The sequence below is a fragment of the Astatotilapia calliptera genome, chromosome 23 (genome assembly GCF_964374335.1).
Source record: "Astatotilapia calliptera chromosome 23, fAstCal68.1, whole genome shotgun sequence".
NCBI classification, from domain to species: domain Eukaryota; kingdom Metazoa; phylum Chordata; class Actinopteri; order Cichliformes; family Cichlidae; genus Astatotilapia; species Astatotilapia calliptera.
In genome coordinates, this window is record NC_137443.1 from 40,663,758 (window position 1) to 40,685,878 (window position 22,121).

Here is a 22,121-nt window from a genome sequence, read left to right on the forward strand (position 1 = left end):
GAATATCGGCTATATCGGCTGAACCGCAGTGAGAGCTCGGAGAGCAACAGGTGTCGCTGTGTACAGATGCAGAAACAGGTACAGACATTTTTGCATAAACACTATGTACATACATTATGTGTGTTGGGACTAGATTTGGGAACCCTGCCAAGAGGAACAAAGGTTTGTTGTTGTTTTCTCATGAGTAAGGCATGCCATGGAAGGTGGCCCGCTGTGACCCGGTGTGGTGGGGAGCTCAGTCGGACAGCAGCGTTCGTTACCTCCTCCTCCAGTTTTCCCAAAGTTCATTTTAGAATTTGAAGAATTCTCACTGGAATTCGAGCGCTGGACTTGCTTCCTTTTTTGATCCCGCTCAGCTGATTTCATTGAAGCCGTCTGCTTTGATGTCATTACTTGGCAACTGCCGCTGGTCCAGCAATCCCAGAATGCTTTTTGCGTTTCCTGGATCGCTCCTCCAAGGCATGACATCATCACCTCGACATGAAGCGCCTGAAGTCAGCTGTTCAGCCCGTGTCAGTGATGTCATACCCTGCACTCCAATGTGGGAAGCATCCAATGCTGCTGTTGCAGGATCAGATATTTGACAGTCGTCGCCCTCTGGTGGCACCAATTGAGGCGCGCAGCCTTGGCTCTCTGGCCCTGAAGAGGAAAGGAGTTGATTACACACACACACACACACACACACACACACACACACACACACACACACACACACACACACACACACACACACACACACACACACACACACACACACACACACAGACACAGACACACACACACACAAAACCCCCCAGATGATCTAATATTTTCTCTGTAAACTATAGATATGTTAGCAGTGATATCATGAAAGAAACCATTTCCCTTAGCAAATAAATAAATCACTGTTAGAAAAAAAGAAATGACCATCAATTGCACTCTTGAGCTCCACGCAAGATCTCGCCTCCTGAACTGAGGGTGATCATGAGAAAGGTGGTGGATCAAGCATAAACTACATGACAGGAGCCTGTTAGTGATCTGAAGGCAGGTGAGCCAACACTCAGCAAGAACACCACTGGTAACCCACCATGTGGTAATTTCAATGGAACGCTCAAGGTCCTCCCTGATCATAAAGGCACATGCACAGGCCCGTCTTAAGTTTGCCAGTGAACATCCAAAGGATTCAGAAAAGGTTTGAGAGAAAATTCTGTGGTCAGATGACACCAAAATAGACCTCTGATGCATGAACTCGACCGACTGTGTTTGGAGGAAGAGAAATGCTGAGTGTAACCCAAAGAACACCATCCCCACAGTCAACCACGGAGGTGGAAATATTATGCTGTGGGGCTGTTTTTCTGCTAAGGGTAAGAAGAACCCAATGAACCTCTGTACCAACTACATTGGTAGTTGACATTCAAATCAATGTATAACTTTAATGTAATGTGAGTAATGCCTCTACATTAAAATGAAACTACCATAAAAAGTAGAGATTGTTCACATCTTTGAAAAAAGATTATTATTATTGTTATTTCCAGATTATTTCCCCCACTGGCTACATACTGTGGATGCAGCCTCAGACGCATTAGGCCGATTAGGTCATATCCTGACATGCGATTCATATCCACTGAGACCTGGCTACTGTAAGTCACATCAGTTATTTCCATTTAGAGTCCATCTGCACACTCAAAATGCTAAAGCCTCGAACAAATTAACCACTTCTCGGAAAATGCAGGAGTCATCAAATATTTGCAACATCACATGATGCATGATTTTCTGCATTTTTATGCGAGAACAATGCGCATAATTTTAGATTACAGTCACAGATTTAAGTAAAATTTATAAATGGACCTACTAAGTATTAGAACGGTAATAATTACAGTTTCAAAGGACACCAACTTAATGGAATAAACTTTGATATAGGTCATTTTGGTTTTGGAGTCTTTAAAGTCAAACCTGTAGTGCTCATTGAAGTCCAGTCTGAAGCTGAGGAAGCGCAGGCTCTCATCGGAACTGGTCATCAGCAACACCAGGAACTGTTGGACGATGCTCTGAGAGGGAGAGATGAAGGGAAGGAAAAAAGTGAAATGAATTGCAATGGCTGATTCCACTGAATACAGTTCATGACGAGCAGCAGCTTTAGGTGGTGGCTCGAGCTGGTACCTGATAGAAGTGTGTTAGGATCCGGAGCTGTGAGCGCATCTTTGGTATGGTTTCCTGGAACTCTTGAATCCTCTTCTTTTCCTCTGCTTCCTGCTCGGCCGTCACTCCCCACTGACCCTGAAAGACGACGCAAGAAACAGATGACATAGCATCACTCACTATGCATCCATCTCCAGCCAAAACAACAACAAATATACCTCTCTTCCCTTTCATTACTTACCTCCTCCTCTCTCTGCCGCCTCTTCTCCTCATACTGCAACCTGAGGCTGAGTTCCTCCAGCGCTGAGCGGTAGAGGGAGTCCTGGGCGCTTTGAAATTCAATGATTTGGTCAAATATGGCCCTCAGCTGGTTCAAAAGAGACTGGAGATACAATAACAGAGTTTCATTAGGGGTATGCAAAACAGGGAAACAGAGGAATGACTAACAGAACACAGAAATCTTGTGTGTTTGTGTGTTACCCTGCTGTTATTGTCCAGCAGGCATCTTGAAATAATGGTGTCTAGGAAGACGTCGTGGGCAGCGATTATGTGGTCGAGGTCCTGAGCCTGACGCACTTTGCTCCACAGCTCGTCCCAGGAGCACTCCAACACCTGCGCACACATCACAGTTTACTACTGTAACTGATACGGTTTACTGAGGTTTTACAGCCTGCGATAGTAACAGCGCTGCTGCTAATGGACCTGACCTCAAAGGTGATGTAGTACTGCATTTGGTGGATGAAGTGGACCATCTCGGAGGCCAGGATGTGACACTGATGCAGCACGCCGGACAACTCTGCAGGGTAAAGAGCACAAGGGCGGGTCATGTTATACAACAGGAAGTAGGCATGCTATCAAAATATAAATATATTTTGCCATAATGCTGCAAAAGATTACGTACAAAAAACCTGAAAGAAGGATGAGAGTTAATTTCAAGTGAGTTCTCCACTAAGTATGTGTGTGCGTTTAAGTACCAGGCATGGTTTTTAGTAACTTGGCGTTACACATCTGTCCCTTCCAGATGTCAGTCAGCGTGTACTCCATCCTCTTGGCCCTCCACAGGAAATTGAACACCCGCAGGTAGTGGCCCATGCACTCCCTCGTAAACACCTGACAATATACACACAGACAAATGGTAATACTCACATCTTCAAGCTTCCACATGCAAAAAAATAAAATAAACAGAACATGTAGGAGGCTGTGTGTAGTCACCGTTGAAATCGGTCCATCAACATGGTAGTCCAGACTGAAAACATCCCAACCTGTATCCCCAGGAGACACCTGGAGGCCACACAAGATGAGCCATAGTGAGAAAAAGGATCATTCTTCATTATTAATTCAATTACTTCCTAACAAGCAGGTGATGATGCTACCTCTAGCAGGCGTACGTCCAGCCTCTTGAGGATCTCAGCGTTATCATACTGAGCGTTGGTGGCCCTGACTGCCGTCTCCAAGATACCAGTCAGATTGTGTTGGTATAAAGTGGTGGCAGGACGGGCCAGCTCTGGTCTGCGATTAAAACATGTAGCATATGAGAAAATTAGGACTTGCAGCTTGATCATCAGTGTTATAGATCAGGAAGGAAAACCATACTTCAGTAGGTCCATAAGGTGTCTGATGAAGTCTCCCTGGCCCAGCAGCAGGTATCTCCTCATGGCCTGCAGGTGCTCCAGCAACAGGTAGTTACGGTTGAGGACATCCAGCAGGTACTTGCTGGTGTCGAAGTAGGCCGCGTCGATCTTCTCCTGGAACGCTCCCTCCAGGTCAGACAGCAGCTCTGCGGCTACGTGAGCAAGAAGGTATCAAATGGAGTTTCTCTGCTGGCTACATTTTACACATTAATGAATGGCGGTCTTTTATATAAGATGAAAAAAATTTATGAAACATTTTTAAAAGAATTTTTTTATATTAGAGTTCAAAACTGCTGATTCATGGACAAATATTAATATGGATTAAAAAAATTTACCTTATTTATCAAATTATTACAATTATTTATTCCTAAGCGTTTAGATTTTTGCTGTAATTTTGGACTAACCCTCCTATTTTCCTTTGGATTCAGGGTCAACCAAGTCTTTGAACTGTTCTACTAGACAATAAGAGAGAAAGAGAACGTCCTTCAGCTCATATTCTAAAAGCCACAGATCAAACTGGTTAGATGAAGTCCTACAGACAGAATCAATAGACTACAGCTGAGTATACCCAGTTCTTCTCTCCAGTCAAAAGGAGAGAAGGACAAGGCCCAAGAGCATCGACCAGTGTTCACTAAAAACAACAAACGTCAATACAGTGTAATGAAATCAATACGATGAAGACAGAACACACATATACACAAAAGGAGGCTCCAAGTTGGTTATGAGCGTATTTCATGAAAACACTAAAATTAAACCAACACAGCACTCTGAAAAAGCCAGCAAACCTCTATTCACAACTTCACCATACTGGTTTTTCTTCTTAATGTCCCATTATGGGCTGTCAGAAACAAAACAAATGGAAGTATTATCTATGAATTTGCTTTCCTGAGACGCTTACCATCTTTTGGAGTGTCTGCAGATTTCGACGCTGCCGTGATTTTGCCTGGCGGCGTTCTATCGTGGCAAACCTGATGCAGGAAGTTGATGGATTTGCCGATCAGCAGAACCTAAAGGGATAAGAGAAAGGGAGGAGATAGCAGCTCCTTTTCAGTCATTTCACAGTCTCGTCTACAAAAGCATGCTCTCTGGCATCCAGTGAAGACATCTGTGATGGCACGCGTACCTTGCGTGCCTGGTCCATGGTGATGAACGAAGGGATCATCGACTTCCTGAGGGAGTACTTGTCGTGCCACAGACGATCGGTCTTCACGTTGGGATCTGATGCTACAAAGAACTATGAACACACACATAGAAAAACACACACTTAACAGTTTTATTTTGCCTGCTGGGTTTAATATCCGGTGTAACAATCAGATAGGCGCTGGTACGCATGTTGACTTTGAAGGTATATTGACATACGCTACCCCACATTCCCAGTGATATTGATATAGCCTGAGGTTGCGTTACATAATCGTTTCTTTTAATTTCTCTATAGCCAGCACAGTGGTTGCATTTGACATTTTTTCCCATTACAACTAGCCCTCACTGTCCTCCATCAGCAAACAAGCCCTTTCCCATTCCCTCAGAAGTTCTACTAGATGTTGCCGACTTAGTCACCTAATATTGAGACACCTTCATCCACAAAACAAGCAACTTTTTAGACAAACTTCAGCTGCTTTTAGTTGAAGACCAGTACAGCCATATGAGCACAGTTTTCCCTGCATCTACTCCTTTCACTGAGTAGCAGCAGCACACTTAGCTGACTGCATGGCAGCTGATATGCACATGAACGACCAGTGGATGTGAACTAACTGTACTTATCCAGACAGGAAGAGGCGCTTGGCTGAACAGAGTCTAATGTAACATTTGTCACTGAACAAGTAAGTCTATAGTCAGTGTCCAGACCGTTGCAGAGGTTTCCATCCTTTGTCACATTCACTTAAATTATCCATTTACTTCAGTGTCAGTACAGCAGCCTCAACTGGCCGTCTAATGAGGGCGCTGAAGGCTGTGTACAAGGATACATTTTAAAAACTGATATCAACTGTCAGGCTCACTTTAAATTCATCGTTATGAAGCTGTGTGTGGCTGAAATAAGACTTTCACAAGCAGTGTCACTATGAAAACCACAAGGATGACATTTAAATGCCTGATCTACACGCAGAAGCAAACAGCCTTTTTGAATTCTAAAGCCTTAAGTTGGATTAAGTGTTTTTTAAGTAATTATTAAGTTATGAAGGTTTAAAAATGCTGCAAAAAATTGTATAAAAAAAAGTGCCAAATTTTGATCTACCTGTTTGTGTGCATGCATTGGTAAGCTATGTGATGCTAATGATGTGTAGCTCCATGTCAGCTACACCAACTACACATTTACTTCATACCATGCTTGGTTAGTTAAGTTGATTCTTGATCGTTTGTTGTTTAATGACTCGTACTTGCCTGAAATAATGAAAAATGTCCTACTACGCTCCAACTTCAAAGTGACAAGTTTTCAGTGGTAATAAAAATGATATGTATTGTTCTGAAAACACAATGTGGCTGATGCAATAAAGTTGGGCCTAATTCTAGTTTGATTATTAATAACTGCACACTGTCAAATGTGCGCAGTTAAAAGGAGAAAACAGTGCGAATAAGCATTTACTGGCTCATTGCCTGAGAGTTCTGCAATGTTACAACCTACAGTGCCTTATTTATTTAAGCCTTTCAGCCATAATTACAGCTGTTGTTTAGAGTGCGTTTTCACAGGCTGTGTGAGATCTCCTGGGTAATTTCACTCCTGAAAGCTCCAGTAATTTCTAACTCTGTGTTCTTAAACACAGCACTTAAAACCAAAAGTCCAAGCGCTCGGTAATGGTCCGCGCTGGACACATAAATACTGTGAGAGCAATAGAAAGAGAGAAAGGGCGGGGAGAAATAAAGGAGACACATTCATCACTGTGGTCTCCATTACACTCCTCTCATCAGTTCTCATTTAAGGGGCCGTCCTGGCTCTCCTCTCTCTGTAATGTTCCCTCTCATTGGGGTCAAACATCAGAGCAGTCAGAGAGAACATGCGCTGTAATTCTCAGATTCTCTGTAAAGACATTCATCTTTCTCATTGAATTTTGATGCACTGCTCTGCATTTATTTTGATTACAAGAGGTTTTTATTACTGCGCAGAAAAGATCAGAGAGGCATGTGTACCTCGTGGTAGGTGTCTTCTAATTCCCCGTCGTATATCCACCTGTAGAGGAAGTTGAGAATGGGGTGTGACACCAGGCTGAGGATGTGTTGAACAAGCGCTCTCATCTGTGGGTCTCCCGTTTTCCCGTAGGCATGAACTGCTGAAGCCAGCTCGCCACCCTTACGACCTAATGACACACAATGCGGGGACACTTAGAATGCTATATTCAGTTTAGCATGTTCACCCACCTACATTAAAACCAACAAGCACACGTCCACACACCCTGGCAGAAGTCGACGAGGGCGGCGAGCGTTTTGAGCCTGACTTTAGGGTCGTACATCCAGACCAGCAGCCTCCTGAGGGTCAGACTGCTCTCTGTGCACACGGTCACACCCTGGTCATCCTCCACCTGCAGCTACAGCACAGAGAAATTACCTTAGATCAAGCGTCTGCTGATTTTTCCATTACACATTTCCTCATTGTCAGCACTAATTTTGTTTACCTGCGAGTGGAGGACAGAGAGCAGCCTGTAGTACTCCTTAAGCTCCTGGTGGAGTGAGGCACAGAAGCTCTGAGTGGAGAGGAGAGGTCGTGGGTGGAGAAACACAGAAACAGAAAGGTAAGCATTAGTTGAGGACTGTGTGATAAAACTGACGTGAACAATTAATTCACATGGCAAATGTGCACACGCACTCACATACCTGTCCAACCAATCCAAAGGCCCGGTCGAGGCTTCTGGCATCAGTGTACTTCCTGACTTTGTTGTGGAGCCAGCCAAGTTCAGCCAGTCTGCTGCTGGTGTCCCTGAGGGACTTGCACAGCACCACCTAGTGAGTCAGAGCACACATTACAACACATATAACAACATCTGCTTGTTTATTCTTCCACCAAGACCAGAGCGGAGGCAAAGCTATGTCCGTTTGCTAATTTATCAGCAGGACTTGGCAAAAACTCACGAGCTGTATTTCATTAAACTTGGTAGAAAAGTGGGCAAAAGTAGAACCCATTAAATTTTAGTGCAAATTCTGAGATGCAGCACTGGCTTTGGAAGACGACTGCATTATCATATTGTTCTTCTAGTTAAGCATATGACAAAAAGGGCCAGCGTGATTTTTAATGCCATGTAGTAACTATTATGCATGCCATGATTTGACCCTGACAGTGATCCAAATACTGGAATATTTACTCTCAGCTTATTTTTAAACTATAGTATTAGTTTAATATTAGGCCTATGGAAAGGAATCTCTAGCACAGAGTTTATAGACATAATCAAGGTATAATTAAAATTTTAATCAGCCACTTTCATTAAATCGCTCACTATAATTTACGCAACACATCTATGACTAACAAGGCCGTCTTGCAGCAGACGACCTTGTTTCCGGGCTGAAAAGTTCGCATTAAATTTTCATCTGCTTAACAAAAACCTTTTATCACTGGAGCCTTACAGAGAGCTTAAGTGGCCAAAGCAGCCTCCAAAATATCTCCATCCTTGACTAATATATCTGTGCTCTCAGTGGCTCCGTCTCCATCAGGTGGACGGTGTCGGCAGATCGAACACAAGTCTAAGTTTAGCGTCACGGAGTGAGAATATGGGACAAGTTCCATCTATGGCCTTCCCATCGATAATGTGGCAAAAAGGGGAGGAGAGGGGGAATTAAATAAACTGACAGGACAGACAAAAAAAAAAAATAGGAAAGAGAAAGTGGGAGAAGATCGATGTGACTCAGAGCCAAAAAGCTTTATATTGATCTGTTGAATCTTGGTTCTAAAGTTCAGTCAACAAAAACAGTCTTGATTTCATATCATCTATTATGCCTAATAAAGAAAAGTGATCTTTGAGCAGCTGGAGCTCCAGGACTTGGATCCGCTGCAAGTCACTGTGGGATGGTGATGATTATTACTCTATGAAATGTGTGTACCCTGCTGAGCTTGATTGGTCTATTAAGAGCTTTTACAAAGCTAGACGCCAGTTTGGGTACCTTGCTGTCTATTTTGTAGCAGTTATCCTGCGCGCTCATCTTGATGAACTTGCCGTCAATTCCCTGGAAGACGTAAAGGATGTCCCGCACCAGCGCCGCCTCGTTCACCTCACCTGCGCACGCAGAATGTGGAGGATTATATTGTGTTAGAGGGGAAGTGAGAAATGAAAATGAAACTTTAAGATCTCATGGTACATGGATTTCTCAGATAAACTCAAATGTACAACAGGACAGACTGAATGAATAATGCAACACATGACACAACAATGGGAGACACAAGGGGACGTCTGGCTATGAGTGATAAATTGAGAGAGATCTGCTCAGAGCCTGCTCCAGGATACTTCCTCTGAATGCAACATGTTATGTATTTAGAATGTATGGAGGTCAAAAAGAGTTAACTTTTGTTATTAAAATGGTAAATGGCCTGTATTTGTATAGCGCTTTTACTAGTCCCCCATAGGGACCCCAAAGCGCTTTACACACCCAGTCATCCACCCATTCACGCACACATTCACACACTGGTGGAGGCAAGCTACAGTTGTAGCCACAGCTGCCCTGGGGCAGACTGACATTCAGTGCATAGTAAATGCACTGAATGTCATGGAGGGTTTTATTTTTTTGGCACGGTCGTGCAGACCTGAAACCCACACTGTATACATGTCACTCACCGGCTGGGTCACCATCTCGGCGAGGACGCACTACTCTGGCAGCGGGGACCGGAGGCCCGAGGGGTGGCCGAGCGGCGGGCGGAACCATAGCGGAGCTGGGCGAGGAGCTTACAGGCAAAGTCCAGGCTAACCGTGAACCCAGAGGCTGACCGCCTCCAGCTGCAGGCTGAGGTGGCTGGCTGAAACACAACAGCACATTTACTTTAGTTATGGCTGAGCCGTTCTGGATTTTTGTATATACATTTACTATGCACTGAATGTCATAATAATTAGGGATGACGCCATGTTCATGTTTACAAAAGACTGATACTCTTTTCAATGAAACAGTTATACTGTTCTGATCGAGTGGCGCCTTCTAGGGCTGAAAAACTAAACCAGCATGGGCCACTGTAGTTCCTTTAGTGGCCACTTAAGGCTCACATTTGCCAAACTATTCCTCAAAGCCTCGTTAAACATGTTAAAACAACCAACTTAACAGCATCAAAACCCTTCTTCCAAAAACATTTTCAGTCTAACCAGTCATTAAGAAGGGTGTGGTTAGCTTAAAGTCTAGGGCGTTTCATCTGTTTTTGCTGACAGTTTTGCAACCACAGCCAGCTGTAAGCAGCTGCTGTCTGCTGGACCTCACCTTAGATAAGTGGAGTGACTGAACTGAAGCTCTTAACTGTGCTGTTGGTGCCTTTTAAAGAATTTTAAATGCAATTAACTGACCAAAATGTTTGTGCTTCAGTTTTGATGAGTGAAATTAAATTATTAGTCCATTACTAATTAGCAGGTCCTTGTGTCTATACGCTGGTTACAGCTCCCTAACTAAGCTTCCTAGTGTTAGCTATTAAATTACACTGATTCTAAAAAACACAACGTGGCAACAGCCAGGATGCAAATATTGACAAAATAAGAGGTCATGCGAGTGAATACAGGATTGCCTTAGATGGATGTACTGTGTTGAAGTGGTTAGCACTGCAGAGTAAGAAGGTCTTGGGTTCAAATCCACTGGCCATCTGGGCCCTCTGTGCAACCTCAAGCTGGTGTCGCCGCAACCGCAGCACGTGTCAGTTTTTTATGCAATCGTAATCTGCCAGACTCACAGATTATATAAAGGGAGATGTTGAAACGTTATAAACAGTATAAAGTGCGTATAAATGGTATGGAGCTCACTGTTTGCATAACGCATAAATGGGACCTCAGCCCTGCAATATACTGGTGACATGTCTAGGCTGTACTCTGCCTCTCATCCAATCACAACCGGGACAGTGTCCCACCTTCCCCAAGACCCTGAATTGGATGTGGAAGAAAATGGATGATGTGGCTGACAATCACAGCAAAGAACAGAAATCTCACAATCAAGATTTGAGTTCAAATTTGGAATTTCTTTGGGAATTCAGCAGTTACTTTTTGATCCCTTGGAAAGTACTGGAACAGTCATTAAATAAAGCAATCCCAGCACACATCTTTGTACTGTTACTTAATTATCACTGTGTGTTGTCCAGAGCCATGGGAAAACTTGATGTTTTCAAGAGGATAAATTGCCTTTTAAAGACGCAAAGGTGAACCCAGACAGCCCAATGATCATTGTTTACTAAAGGCCCACTGCATTATTAATAAGAAAAAAAATGGGACTAAATGGCCGTTAAACTGTGTTATAAGGGGTCAAGCTGAGAGGAAAGAGGCAAGTTCACTTTCTGCTACTAAATGATACCTCTTGTATCTGACATAGGGCTTCTCACACAAACACATCAGAAAAACAACCCTTCACTGCAGAGCTTTTCGGGGCTGCCTAAAACCTCTGGTACGTGGCTTTGACATGGAAAGCTGAAGTTTTAACAAGCTGATATGAAGATGCTCACCCTGCAAGCAGTGGCTGTGGTGTTGGTGTAGGTCCGTTCAGTGTGTAAACTCCTAGACTTGAAATCCCACTGGTCCCGACACTAGCTGACAGGCCGGTGCTCCTCTCCCCATAGCTCAGGGCCAGGCTCTGCGGACGGGTGCAATAGAATGGGGTGGAGTGGGCGTCCCTGGGGAGGGCTTGGGCAAACAGTGCCCCGTAGTTTCCAACCTAGGAAGTACAATCAGACATTGAAGGTCTCCAGAATCAAGTATCAGTGCATATACACACGTAATCACTATGATCCAAAAGCTCGAGCTTTTAAACATTCAGTTTAATTTTCTTTCTACTCTTGGCTTTGTATGATATCACAGAGAGGGGATATCCTTATATATTCATCATGGCTCATAAGTTGCTATAAGCACTGAAGCTTCCACCATCTGCAGTTCAGATCATCTGTTTGTAAAGAGGTAGCCAGTCTGATGAAACCTCACCTGGGGTGTTGACCCAAGGCAAATGTAAGATATATAAGAATGACTTTTAACTCTGATTCATGTAAAGCTACTCTAATCTAAAAGATTTTGTGTGTGTGTGTGTGTGTGTGTGTGTGTGTGTGTGTGTGTGTGTGTGTGTGTGTGTGTGTGTGTGTTCCCCACCCTGCTGGATGGTTTGCGGGGGTCTTCAGAAAGGCTAAGCAACAAGTAGAGAACTGACCAGCGATGCTTTAGAACACCCTGCAAACAGGAAAACAACATTAAAAAAATACCACCTTCAAATCAGTTCAATTCGATCTCATTTACATAGCGCCCAATCACAACAACTGTCACCTCGAAGCGTTTTAAGGTAAAGACCCAAAATCAATACAGAGAAAACCCCAACATTAGACAACCCCTTATGGCCAAGCACTAGGTGAAAGTGGGAAGGAAAAACTCCCTTCTAACAGGAAGAAACCTCCAGCAGAACCAACCTCAGGGAGGGGCGACCATCTGCCATGATTGAGCAGGGGTGAGGAGAGTGAGACAGGACAAAAAGCACCCTTTGGAAGACTCTTTCATTTAATAAACAAAACAGTATTATTATCTGGAGGGGTGACTGTGGCGACTAGTGAGACTTATTAATAAACAAATAAATTAATATACAATTAATGACCAGTACTGTGTTATCAGCCCTTCAGAGGCTTACTCTGAACCAAATTAAACAGGTCTCTGTTTTATGCAAGCAGGCTGTATCATGCGTCAAGTGGGAAATTGTTCCATTAAAGCTTTAATACCTCTGTGGGTAATAATACCTTTCAGAGAGAAATCCAAATACCAACCTGTGTCTGAAGTTTCCTGTGCAGCTCCGAGAACAGAGCTGCATCCGCTTCTCTCCGCTGCTTCAGCACTGCAAGAGCATTAAGACCGACTGTGTTAGGTGGCGTTTCTCCTCCATGAATGGCTCATTTAACAGATGAACAAAGTTGGAAATGGTTCTGTGCCAAACAGGTTTTTAAATAACAAAAAGAAACTCTCCACAAATGGGATATTGTTAAAACTGCAGACCGAGACAAAGAAAAGTAGGAAATGTATTGTGGAGGTTCAAAGAGAAAGCCAGCAGACTGCAGCGCCCTTCTGAAAGCCCAAAGTTGCTCATCAAGATAAAACATGCTGTGTTTGTATTTATAACTGCCCTCATATTGACAACCAACCCTCCAGCTCTGGTACACCCTGTCACTGCTGGCATTTAGAGCTGCAAGACAAATGCTATTTCTTTAGCAGTCACTGGAATACATTATTTCATATGCTCAAACTCACTCAAAATTAATTTCATTTAAATGTCTGACTGTTTCACATCATTAACCAATATAAAATATCCAGTTATCACTTTTGTGGCAATGTTGCAATTAAAATACACAAAGACTAAGCAAAAACTTCTCATAAGTCCACCTGGGATAAATAAATGCTGTACAGTAAGTGCTGTGCTATTTTGGTTTCACAGTCTGCAGCAAAGCTTGGATCAATGTTTTCCCACTAATGGTGTGACCTTGCTGCCATTTAATTCAAATAGGATTCTGTAGTATGGTGGAATAAAGATTTTCCAGCACATGTATTAAAGCTGGCATTCTGACATAAGGGGATCAGATGTCACAATGACTAAATGAAGTAATATACAGTGGATTATAATGGATTTGCTTTCACAGAGGGAGGGAGGAAAGCATCAATCCAAATGCCACTCACGCTCTTTCTTTATCTTCTCTGACACCAGGAACTCGTCTCGTTCAATAGTAGGGGCATAGTTACTGCCAATGACTCGTACTGCGTACTGGAACTGGTGGGCAACTTCAGCTGAAAAAACAAAACAAAAAACAAATATCAAGACATGACTAACAGCTTGAAGGAATGTACAAATGACAGCGTGTTGACTGGGGGATTTTTTCCCCTGTTACATCATTACTTTACTTATTTTCCAAAAGCACAAACAGGATATAACAAAATGAACTTGCAGACCAGGAGAGTGCAGATTTGCAATTACTTTAATAAGGATAATGTATGATGGGACAGTGTTACTAACACTTTAGATACATATTTTAAAAGCTAATTCTCATTGCAGTTGCTAACTACAAAGGTTTTGGGCCTTTGATCAAAAGTGACTTAAAAAAACAAAAACAAAAAAAAAACACTGCTTCTGCCTCTATCTACAACAGGGGCCTGCAGCTAGCCAGGCAACTGCATCCAATTTACCACACAGATTAGAAACAGAGCTAAGTGGCTAGCAATCTAAAAGATAACCGAGAAAGGCGAAGCACTTTATTTGAGCAAAAGTAACGGTGTAAGACAGCGACTCGTGGAAGTACCGTGAAGCTGTTCAGCTGGATGTGCAGCATCTGGCCAAGCCAATTGGCTGAAAGATACGCGAACCGAGCCCCCGCTACGTCCCGTTTTTCCTCACAGCTAAAGCGATAGCCACATAAAAAGAAATCAATATATTTTCTTAATAATTTAAATGTGACATTGTAGTGACATGTTTACTCCCGAAGGCCTTAAGAAATTAATAAAATCCTATCTTCAATTCGGCAATTGTCCGAAAGACTGAGCAGCAGTTATTTAAGTAAAACTTCAACCGTTTTCTACAATATTCAGTCTGCAAAACAAACCTGGTGAGTCGGCGCCCGCTGCTTAAAACGTTTGATAAACAGAAAAATCAGAGCGGTCTAATGTGAAATATTAATGCCGAATTTGCCACTGGAAGTTAATCACTCACATACTGCTTCGTGTGAAGCATGTATGATTAATAACAGGACGCGAAACAACAAAAAATAGATTTTTTGAATGAGGTTAGGTTTGGCAGTTCCTGACTACTACAGTAGTGCAGTAGCGCGAAGCTTGCTAGCAGTAACGGATGTACCTTCGCTTTTCCCCGTGATTCTGCAGCAGAGGCTTTGGAGAAGGACGTTTGGCGATTTCTGATCCAGGGTTGCCATGCTCTCCGTGGCAAATGGGCAGTGTGTTCCCCCAATAAATGAATAAATGTGAATGAATAATATGAACTAACTCAAATCCCCCACTACGAGCAACGCCATTTTGACAACTTCAGGCAAGCTAGGAAGAATTTGACAACGACCAGCGCCATTTGCCTTCAAAATAAAAGCATACATGTTCTTACCTATTTCTTTTAAAAACTTGCACAACACTAACGAAGGCTCAATAAATAATGTACACATTAAAACTAGAAGCACTGTTCCGCAAAAAAATAACAAGACGATAATACATACGACGCCAAGAAAGACGAGGAAGACAAGATAACCAGATAAATCAATATGTAAGGGGAACTTGTAATGTAAAAAAGAACCTTTTGACTGGTAAGACCAAAGGTGCAACATGTATGCCGGATGTTTAATTATCTACCAGTCCCATTAATAAATAAATAATGAACGGCAAAAATACCAAAACAACTAAAAGCCTATTTATGACATATCATTAATAAAGTTGTTACAGTTTAAACCAAAATCCATCACGTAGGTTTTATTTTGAAGGTTCAATCAAGAAACCGTGGTTATTATTTCTATTTTTACGGCGGACTTTCAACAGAACCCGCCGAAAAGCGTCTCCAGGAAACAGGGCGCGGACAAGTGGATGAAAATATTTCCCTCCTGAAACGTGGTGCCATGAATTATTTTGTTCTGACCCCGCTGACCTGCCTGTTACAAACCGATGCGTCACGACAGCAGTAATAACTTGTAATAATGAGTCTAAAATATTATGAAAATCTCTTCTCATTTTAAACCGAGCTTGAAAAAGTGGATGAGATTTGAGATGGAAAAGGAATATAAATTTTACCTTTCAAATTCCTTATTTGTTGTATCACAAAACTTTAGTTAACCTAAGTAATAAACAAACAAATGAATAAATAAATAAATGCGATTATGTGTAAGTTATGTGTATTTCTGACATTTTCTGTAATGATTTCAGCACCATATCTATGGATAGCACCAGTCTGTTTTATTTTATTTTATTATTTTTTTAAGTTAAAAAAAATACTAAATATCCCACAGTTAACTGAAACACCCAATCAATAATTACTCTTCACAAACACTAGAGCGCGCATGCGTTCACCCCCGGTGCCAGAGCCACCACCTGGCTCCACGTGACGTAGATGAAAGAAAATCTCTTTTGGCCGCGGCGCGAGACAAGAAGATTATTAGTACACGCGCAGAGGGGGGAGAGAGAGAGAAAGAGGGAGCGCGAGAGAGCTGGATATTAGTTTGGCTTCTAGTCTTTTAGGAGGAGCAGCTCGCTGCCCGTGTGAACTGTCTTCAAACTGTAGAAGACGCACAGACAGACACTCCCCCGTTTAAAGCCCGTTGCGGGGTCCGTAGGTGAGTTTGGAAGCGAGTCCTTTTTTTCCAATTCAGGAAGAAGAAGACGGGGGAGAAGAGAAAGTCATGGACAGAGGAGTAGAATTAAAAAGAAGCTAGCGCCCGCAGTAAAAATAACCTTTGGAGGAGAAAAAGACAGAGAGCAGAAGAAGTGTCCGGAGAGGGAAGAGGAACAGGATGGGGATGGATTTCAGCACTCTGCGTACTCTTATCAGCCGATATGTAAGTTTGTTTTTCCTTTTTTCTTTTTTTAAAAATTAAATACCCTTATGTTCACATTAACACATGCGACTAGTTGCCTACAAACCAAAGATATTTCCATTTTAAATCAAACCTGTGACCTTTTTTGTTATCACCGTTGGTTTAAAATTCCGACGAAGCGGCTCTCAGAGGATTAGGTTTCAATAAAGGGAGTGGAAAGCAACTCACTGAAGAGTGGTTGGGAAACTTCCCGACACTTAAAAATCGTGTGACTAATTAACCTTTATCAACTTATATATTTTTTAACTTTTTCCCCACGTCCCTTTATTTCAACTTCAACAATGACATTTCGGCAGTTTTAAGTTACTTTTTTAAAGTTCATTGCTCCACAAATGACACTAGATCCCCACTACTCTGATCTTGAAAGCACATGTAAAATGCATCTTTCACTGATATTCTTTAAATATATATCAGCTATTTATGTTGAAGCATGTGTTAAATAATAAGCTCCTCACATATCTGTTAGTGCTGAAAAACATTGTGTATATATATATATATATATATATATATATATATATATATATATATATATATATATATATATATATACATATATATATATATATATATATATATATATATATATGTCGAAATGTGAGAGAGATATTATTTGGTATGTACAAAATTGTTCCAAGTACTTTTGCAGATACTGTTCAGACATCTTTAAACAACAAACGCGGTGTGATTTGAATGAGTGAAAGGTTGAGTCACCTCACAGTATTGGTAAGTGGTGGGTGGGTGACTACCTATCTGCTCATGGCAGAACATGCCAAAAAATGCAGACAGGCAGCTATTATCATTCATGTCATGGTTGCCACTCAGTCTCATTGCTACCTCCCAGTAGAACAAAATGGAACATGAATTATGTAATCCACTTGTTTTCTCCCTGCTAGTCAAATCGATGGGCAGCATCTATATGGGTTACATTAGGCTCGGCAGTAATGTGCTTGACAATAATCCAGACAGTGCGAGCCCTGCTCACATGAGAGCCAGTGAGGTTTATACCCCAGCTCCGTACTCAGCTGAAGCTTAGGCACTGCTTCCCAACTGTTGCAACTAGCTGATTAAATACAATTCCCTGCTGTGTGGAGGGTGAAATGGAGCCATGTAGCTAGAAGCATGAAGAGAGAAGCCGGTGACTGGTGTAGGATGTGGGATGCTGATGAGGTCTGCTGCTGTAATTGGTCTGGATAAATGCTTTAGGTAAATGGGTTAGGGCTAAATTGATTGCATTGCTGCTGTGGTGGAAAGAGGCTGCTGAATACTTAAGATCAGGGTCAGGAACATCCATCTGTTTGTCAGATGAAGGATTCTCCCTGTGACCAAGTCTGTAAAGTGAAGCTAAATGTAAATTCAGGCTTTATACTATTTCTGCTATGATGTAAAGAGCCTGTGGTACGAACAGGCTGCTAAAAACATACTAATAATAAATGTTTGTAGAGTATTTAAATATGACAATTGGTTTAATTTTCAGGTGTTTATAATGACATGTAAACACAGTAATAATATGCCTAGTATCTTAGTCATGTTCTCATCTTCTGAGTTTTCTAAGTATTTCATGTATAGACTTGTTTGTGGCTGTAATTCAGAAACCAGTCTCCTTTGAGTCTCTGGGCTTTGGGCACGTTGAGATTTGTTTCACAAATAGACGTAACAACTGTGACAGATTTTACAGCCTGATAAAGGATCCCTGTGATTTCACAACAGCTCAACAATAAACTGAACTGAACTATGAGAGAATTTTCATCATTAAATGTTAGTGCGTGTTTCTATTAACATGCCGACACGTGCAGTAAACATTTAAAAAGCAGCCAAAGATCAGAATTGAGGTTGTGTGAATTTGTTAATTATGATGCTTCACACAGAAACATTAAAAGGCCCGCTGTGCATGTACTGAAATTTTCATTATTCACTCTATAAATACATCAATGTTTTCGTGCAAACAGAGTGCAACTGACAGTATTGGGTTACGTAGAGTATATCTTTGTTCTAAAAAAAGTAAATATTGTGTCAAGGCTCATTGTTTCTTTAAATGAGGTGGTGTGAGGAATGTTTAGAGTGGACGCATGATGAAAAATATATCTGTACTGTGGATAATCTACCGCCTTGTGTTTAAAAAGCTGTGCCATCCGTCTTGTGCGATGTCAGTAGAAGCCACAGTAAATTTTATTATTGCGATTGTGCCAAAACTTTCTCTGTTATGCTACAGGCTTGCAGAGGGAAAGTACAAATGAAATAAACAGGTTTAACTGGGGTTGCTTTGTACCCGTTTGTTACCTTTTGCTCTGCAACAGGGTGTGGATCGTGGTGGTGAAAGTCAGTCTCGTCAGTCGCTGCCGCCTCAAATTAGGTAAAAGCTAAATGATGTCATATAAGCCTACAGTATAGCTCTCTTTAAAAGTGTAACATGCAGAGTTGTTCATGTAGTGGCTGCCTGTCCTGTCTAGACCAGTTTAAAATCAAATGTGATGCTGGTAGCACCAAGAGCTCTGAGATACAGTGTAGTTATTCCAAAACAGGTGGCTCACCCTGTTTTGTTCTTTTCCTGAGTTAATTTTAGTCACTGAAATTCTTAGAAGTACTGTTTTATATATTTTCTAACCTGTCTTCAGTGCTCCTCCTCAAGTCTTTTTTTTAGGAGATATCAGGAGAAGCACTGTTTAATTGGATTATATAACAGAATTATAAAAGAGTTAGGAAAAAGCACAACGCTACGGTCAGCTTTCTGTCTCAGGAGTGGCACAAAATACAAAGTTAAGTTTTCTCCAGAATTAAATACTTAGATCCAGTGACTTTGTGTCTATCAACGCAAATCACCCATAATGCTGTATATTGGGTGTAACGTCCCAACAGCAGACACAGCTGCTGGTGCAAAGGGACAGAGACAGATATCAGCAGAGCAGCTGAACGTAAATGGTGTTAAGTTGTAATATTTGCCCTTTTTCTCCCCTTATAAATTTCTTGTGTTATAAAGAGTCAATGACAAGATAACGGTTGCAACAGTAGGTTAATAACACACATTAGTAATACACTGGAGCATATGCTGAAAATGTAATGGACAGGAGTTGCACAGCATCTCTTTACTTTCACTATCTGAAAATGATACCAAGCCAGCTGAAACTAGCTAATAACTGAACTTTAATGGTGGCAGAGAGTTCTCAGCTCCAACTGATTCATCCCACACAGCACGTTTGTATTGGTTTGACCTCTTGTGGACACAATACAAATATTATAATCATTTAACACTGTGCAGGTGATTTTCTTTCTTTTTCTTAAGGAACAATGAAATGTTATTTTGACAGCCTATGTTTGTTTGCTTAGCAAACAGAGTTCAGTGCATCTTAGCAGAACTGGACTGTTACTGTTACTGTTACAATGAAAAACAGCAGAGTTGCAAATACCAGGACACCGAAATGTAGAACTGGAGCAGAAATGAGATCTCACTAGTTTCCTGACAGTTGCCCACTAGCCACTTTATTGGTTCTTCTGAAGGATAAATACCTTGTTATATTTTAAAATAATATTAGTAGGCATTCAAAGCATTAACCATCCTTTTGAAGGTATTTTCCTAAATAATCAAACCATATAAGACTAGAAAAAAGACAAACTAAGATTATTTTGGCTTACAGGCTGAGTAAAGTCAGACGTCATATCGGGTTGACATCTTTGGAACTCGCAGTTTGGGAAAAGGGTTAAAAATCTTTAAAATGTGCTTTTCAGTGCTTTTAACAAAACCCATGCTTAGCCAAGTGATTTTTAGTGTAAAAGCATTGGGCTTGTGCAAAACCATACACTCACACATGGACCAATCCCATATGGAAAAGAAATAGTAAAAACTTATATGATTTACTCATGAAAGTGGCCACTTTCAAGTGAGTTTTCACACTTGTATGCTTTTCATACAAGTTTCACACAAGACAGATACAAACTTTATAAGATTTATATATATCTTTTCCATATGGGATGGACCAAAATCAATATACAGCATTTGTATTATTTAGGACTACAATTATCATTTGGTCAGTTATTTTTTTGATTAAATAAGTAAGCTACTTTCAGCTGCCCTCTTGCCACAGGGGGTAACTCTGTGGGATTTGGTTTTACACTGGATGTCCTTACTGACACAACCTCAAAGGAGAGATCGGTGACTCCGGCTGGAATCTACGGTAACCAGCGATCTTTTTCCTTTCCAAGCAAATTATATCACCAGTTTTTATCATAATGTTAGAAAGTGGTTGTAAATCTTATTCAGAATAAATTTCATATTGCTACATTACACTACTACTAATACTACTTTGTAGACTGTAACTGTGAAAATCAAACAATATTGGACGAATCCAAAATGAAACAAACCGGAGATATCATGTTCGTGTATTAGGCATGTTCAAGAAGCCACCCAGCATTCCTCTCCAGCTACCTAATGTGGCTCTCTGAAAGTCCCGCTGGTCTCTTTTTGGCTTCCTGCCTTCACATACTAGATTAAAGGGTTACTGCTGTTCACTATACCTTCACCCACTTAATCCAGTTTGCAGCTATACTTTCAGATCTAAGCTTATCACTAAACACCTTACTACTTATATTCAGCCTAGTTTTATTTTCTAATTAGCTCACTGATCAGCAGGCTGTATGTGAAGTATGCTAACTGATCCATGCATATGAGGCCATAATAAATGTTCACGTCAGTAGTGGCTGATGATCATGTTGCTGTCTCTATAGTGTCATTCATGCACATTAGTAAGAAGCAGGTAGATGGGATAGTTGTAGCCAGTTGACGCAGAGGGCATCAGATCATATGAACCCCTTGGCTCCAAATGCTTGTCAATAATTCATTAGTAGACTGGCTGACAATGAAGACTGATGTTTGTGTAACTTGTTTAGGAGTCTGCTCACTGTGGGGGCTCAGGGATGCCCCAGGTGGCTTGATGGGATTCCAGAGGGTCCCCATCTAACCACTGTGTTTTAATCACTGCAGGATATAATTTTACAACCGAGGTTTGGTGGAAACTGCAAAAAAGTCCTATGCTGGCTTTTCTAACTAATGCCCTCACAGAAGAGTAGAGATGGAAGACTTCATTGTGCAAATAAAGTCTAACTTGGCTTAACCATAAGGAAGTGCCTAAAGGTTAAACTAAGGTAATCAAGCCTGAAGAAAGGGTTACAGTCGTGAGTCCTACTTAATACTACTACTACTTAATAGTACAACAGTCCATTTTAAGATAAGATAAGATAAGATAGAACTTTATTAATCCCTCGGGTGGGTTCCTCTGGGTTCCTCCACACACACACACACACACACACACACACACACACACACACACACACACACACACACACACACACACACACACACACACACACACACACACACACACACATAAATACAGAGACAATATAAATAAAATATACAAAGGGGATAAATAGAATAAATAGGAATAAAAAATAAAAATACAAGTGAATTGCACATTTCAAGTATTGAGTCTATTGCACTGTTGACTATTTACAAAAAGTATTGCACAAGGTATTGTACAGTGAGGTGAAGAGGCACTACAGCTTAGTTGTTTCCCCCCTCCTTTGTCCTCCTGTTTCCTGTTTCCCCTCCCTCTCCCCTCCAGAGAGGAGTTAAACAGTTAAACATTTTTACGTGCTTGGGTTCAAACAGCAGAATTCACACTTCAGGAGTG

At 41.4% G+C, this 22,121-nt stretch overlaps 2 protein-coding genes across 9 annotated transcripts in view; one reads left to right on the plus strand and one right to left on the minus strand.

The window, feature by feature from the left end:
- Nucleotides 1–427: 427 nt before the first annotated feature.
- tubgcp3 (tubulin gamma complex component 3) lies at nt 428–14,916 on the minus strand. Of its 3 annotated transcripts, XM_080297027.1 has the most exons (23): nt 14,709–14,915; nt 13,541–13,648; nt 12,640–12,707; nt 11,981–12,058; nt 11,347–11,555; nt 9,500–9,678; nt 8,832–8,944; nt 7,554–7,679; nt 7,355–7,423; nt 7,135–7,267; nt 6,873–7,039; nt 4,873–4,983; nt 4,648–4,756; nt 3,712–3,901; nt 3,492–3,627; nt 3,331–3,399; nt 3,093–3,228; nt 2,826–2,914; nt 2,599–2,730; nt 2,360–2,500; nt 2,140–2,256; nt 1,933–2,027; nt 428–639 (listed from the first exon to the last, which is right to left on the minus strand). In XM_080297027.1, exons 1-23 carry the CDS (start codon nt 14,782–14,784, stop codon nt 573–575), a joined length of 2,718 nt encoding a protein of 905 aa, XP_080153153.1. In that variant the 5' UTR covers nt 14,785–14,915; the 3' UTR covers nt 428–572. The 3 variants fall into 3 exon arrangements, with proteins under 3 accessions (XP_080153153.1, XP_080153152.1, XP_080153151.1); XM_080297026.1 differs by lacking the exon at nt 428–639 and having other exon boundaries at nt 1,657–2,027; nt 7,135–7,261; nt 14,709–14,916; XM_080297025.1 differs by lacking the exon at nt 428–639 and having other exon boundaries at nt 1,657–2,027.
- Nucleotides 14,917–15,982: 1,066 nt separating this feature from the next.
- The window catches only part of atp11a (ATPase phospholipid transporting 11A), a 56,636-nt gene continuing 50,497 nt past the window's right edge, over nt 15,983–22,121 (plus strand). For 3 of the 6 annotated variants that reach the window (XM_080296871.1, XM_080296869.1, XM_080296870.1), the window contains exon 1: nt 15,986–16,401. In XM_080296871.1, the coding sequence (XP_080152997.1) occupies nt 16,357–16,401 (45 nt within the window). In that variant the 5' untranslated portion in view covers nt 15,986–16,356. Of the gene's footprint in view, nt 16,402–22,121 lie in introns of all 6 variants that reach the window. The other 3 variants (XM_080296872.1, XM_080296874.1, XM_080296873.1) reach the window with 2 other exon arrangements.

Bases quoted from the DNA above. Each gene is read 5' to 3' on its own strand.
- tubgcp3 (XM_080297025.1), bottom strand. From the start codon at position 14,784: ATGGCAACCCTGGATCAGAAATCGCCAAACGTCCTTCTCCAAAGCCTC. The intron at 13,649-14,708 runs GTACATCCGTTA...TTGTTTTTTCAG, and splicing joins AATCACGGGGAAAAGCGAAG to CTGAAGTTGCCCACCAGTTC. The intron at 2,915-3,092 runs GTACTTAAACGC...TTTACCCTGCAG, and splicing joins GTTACTAAAAACCATGCCTG to AGTTGTCCGGCGTGCTGCAT.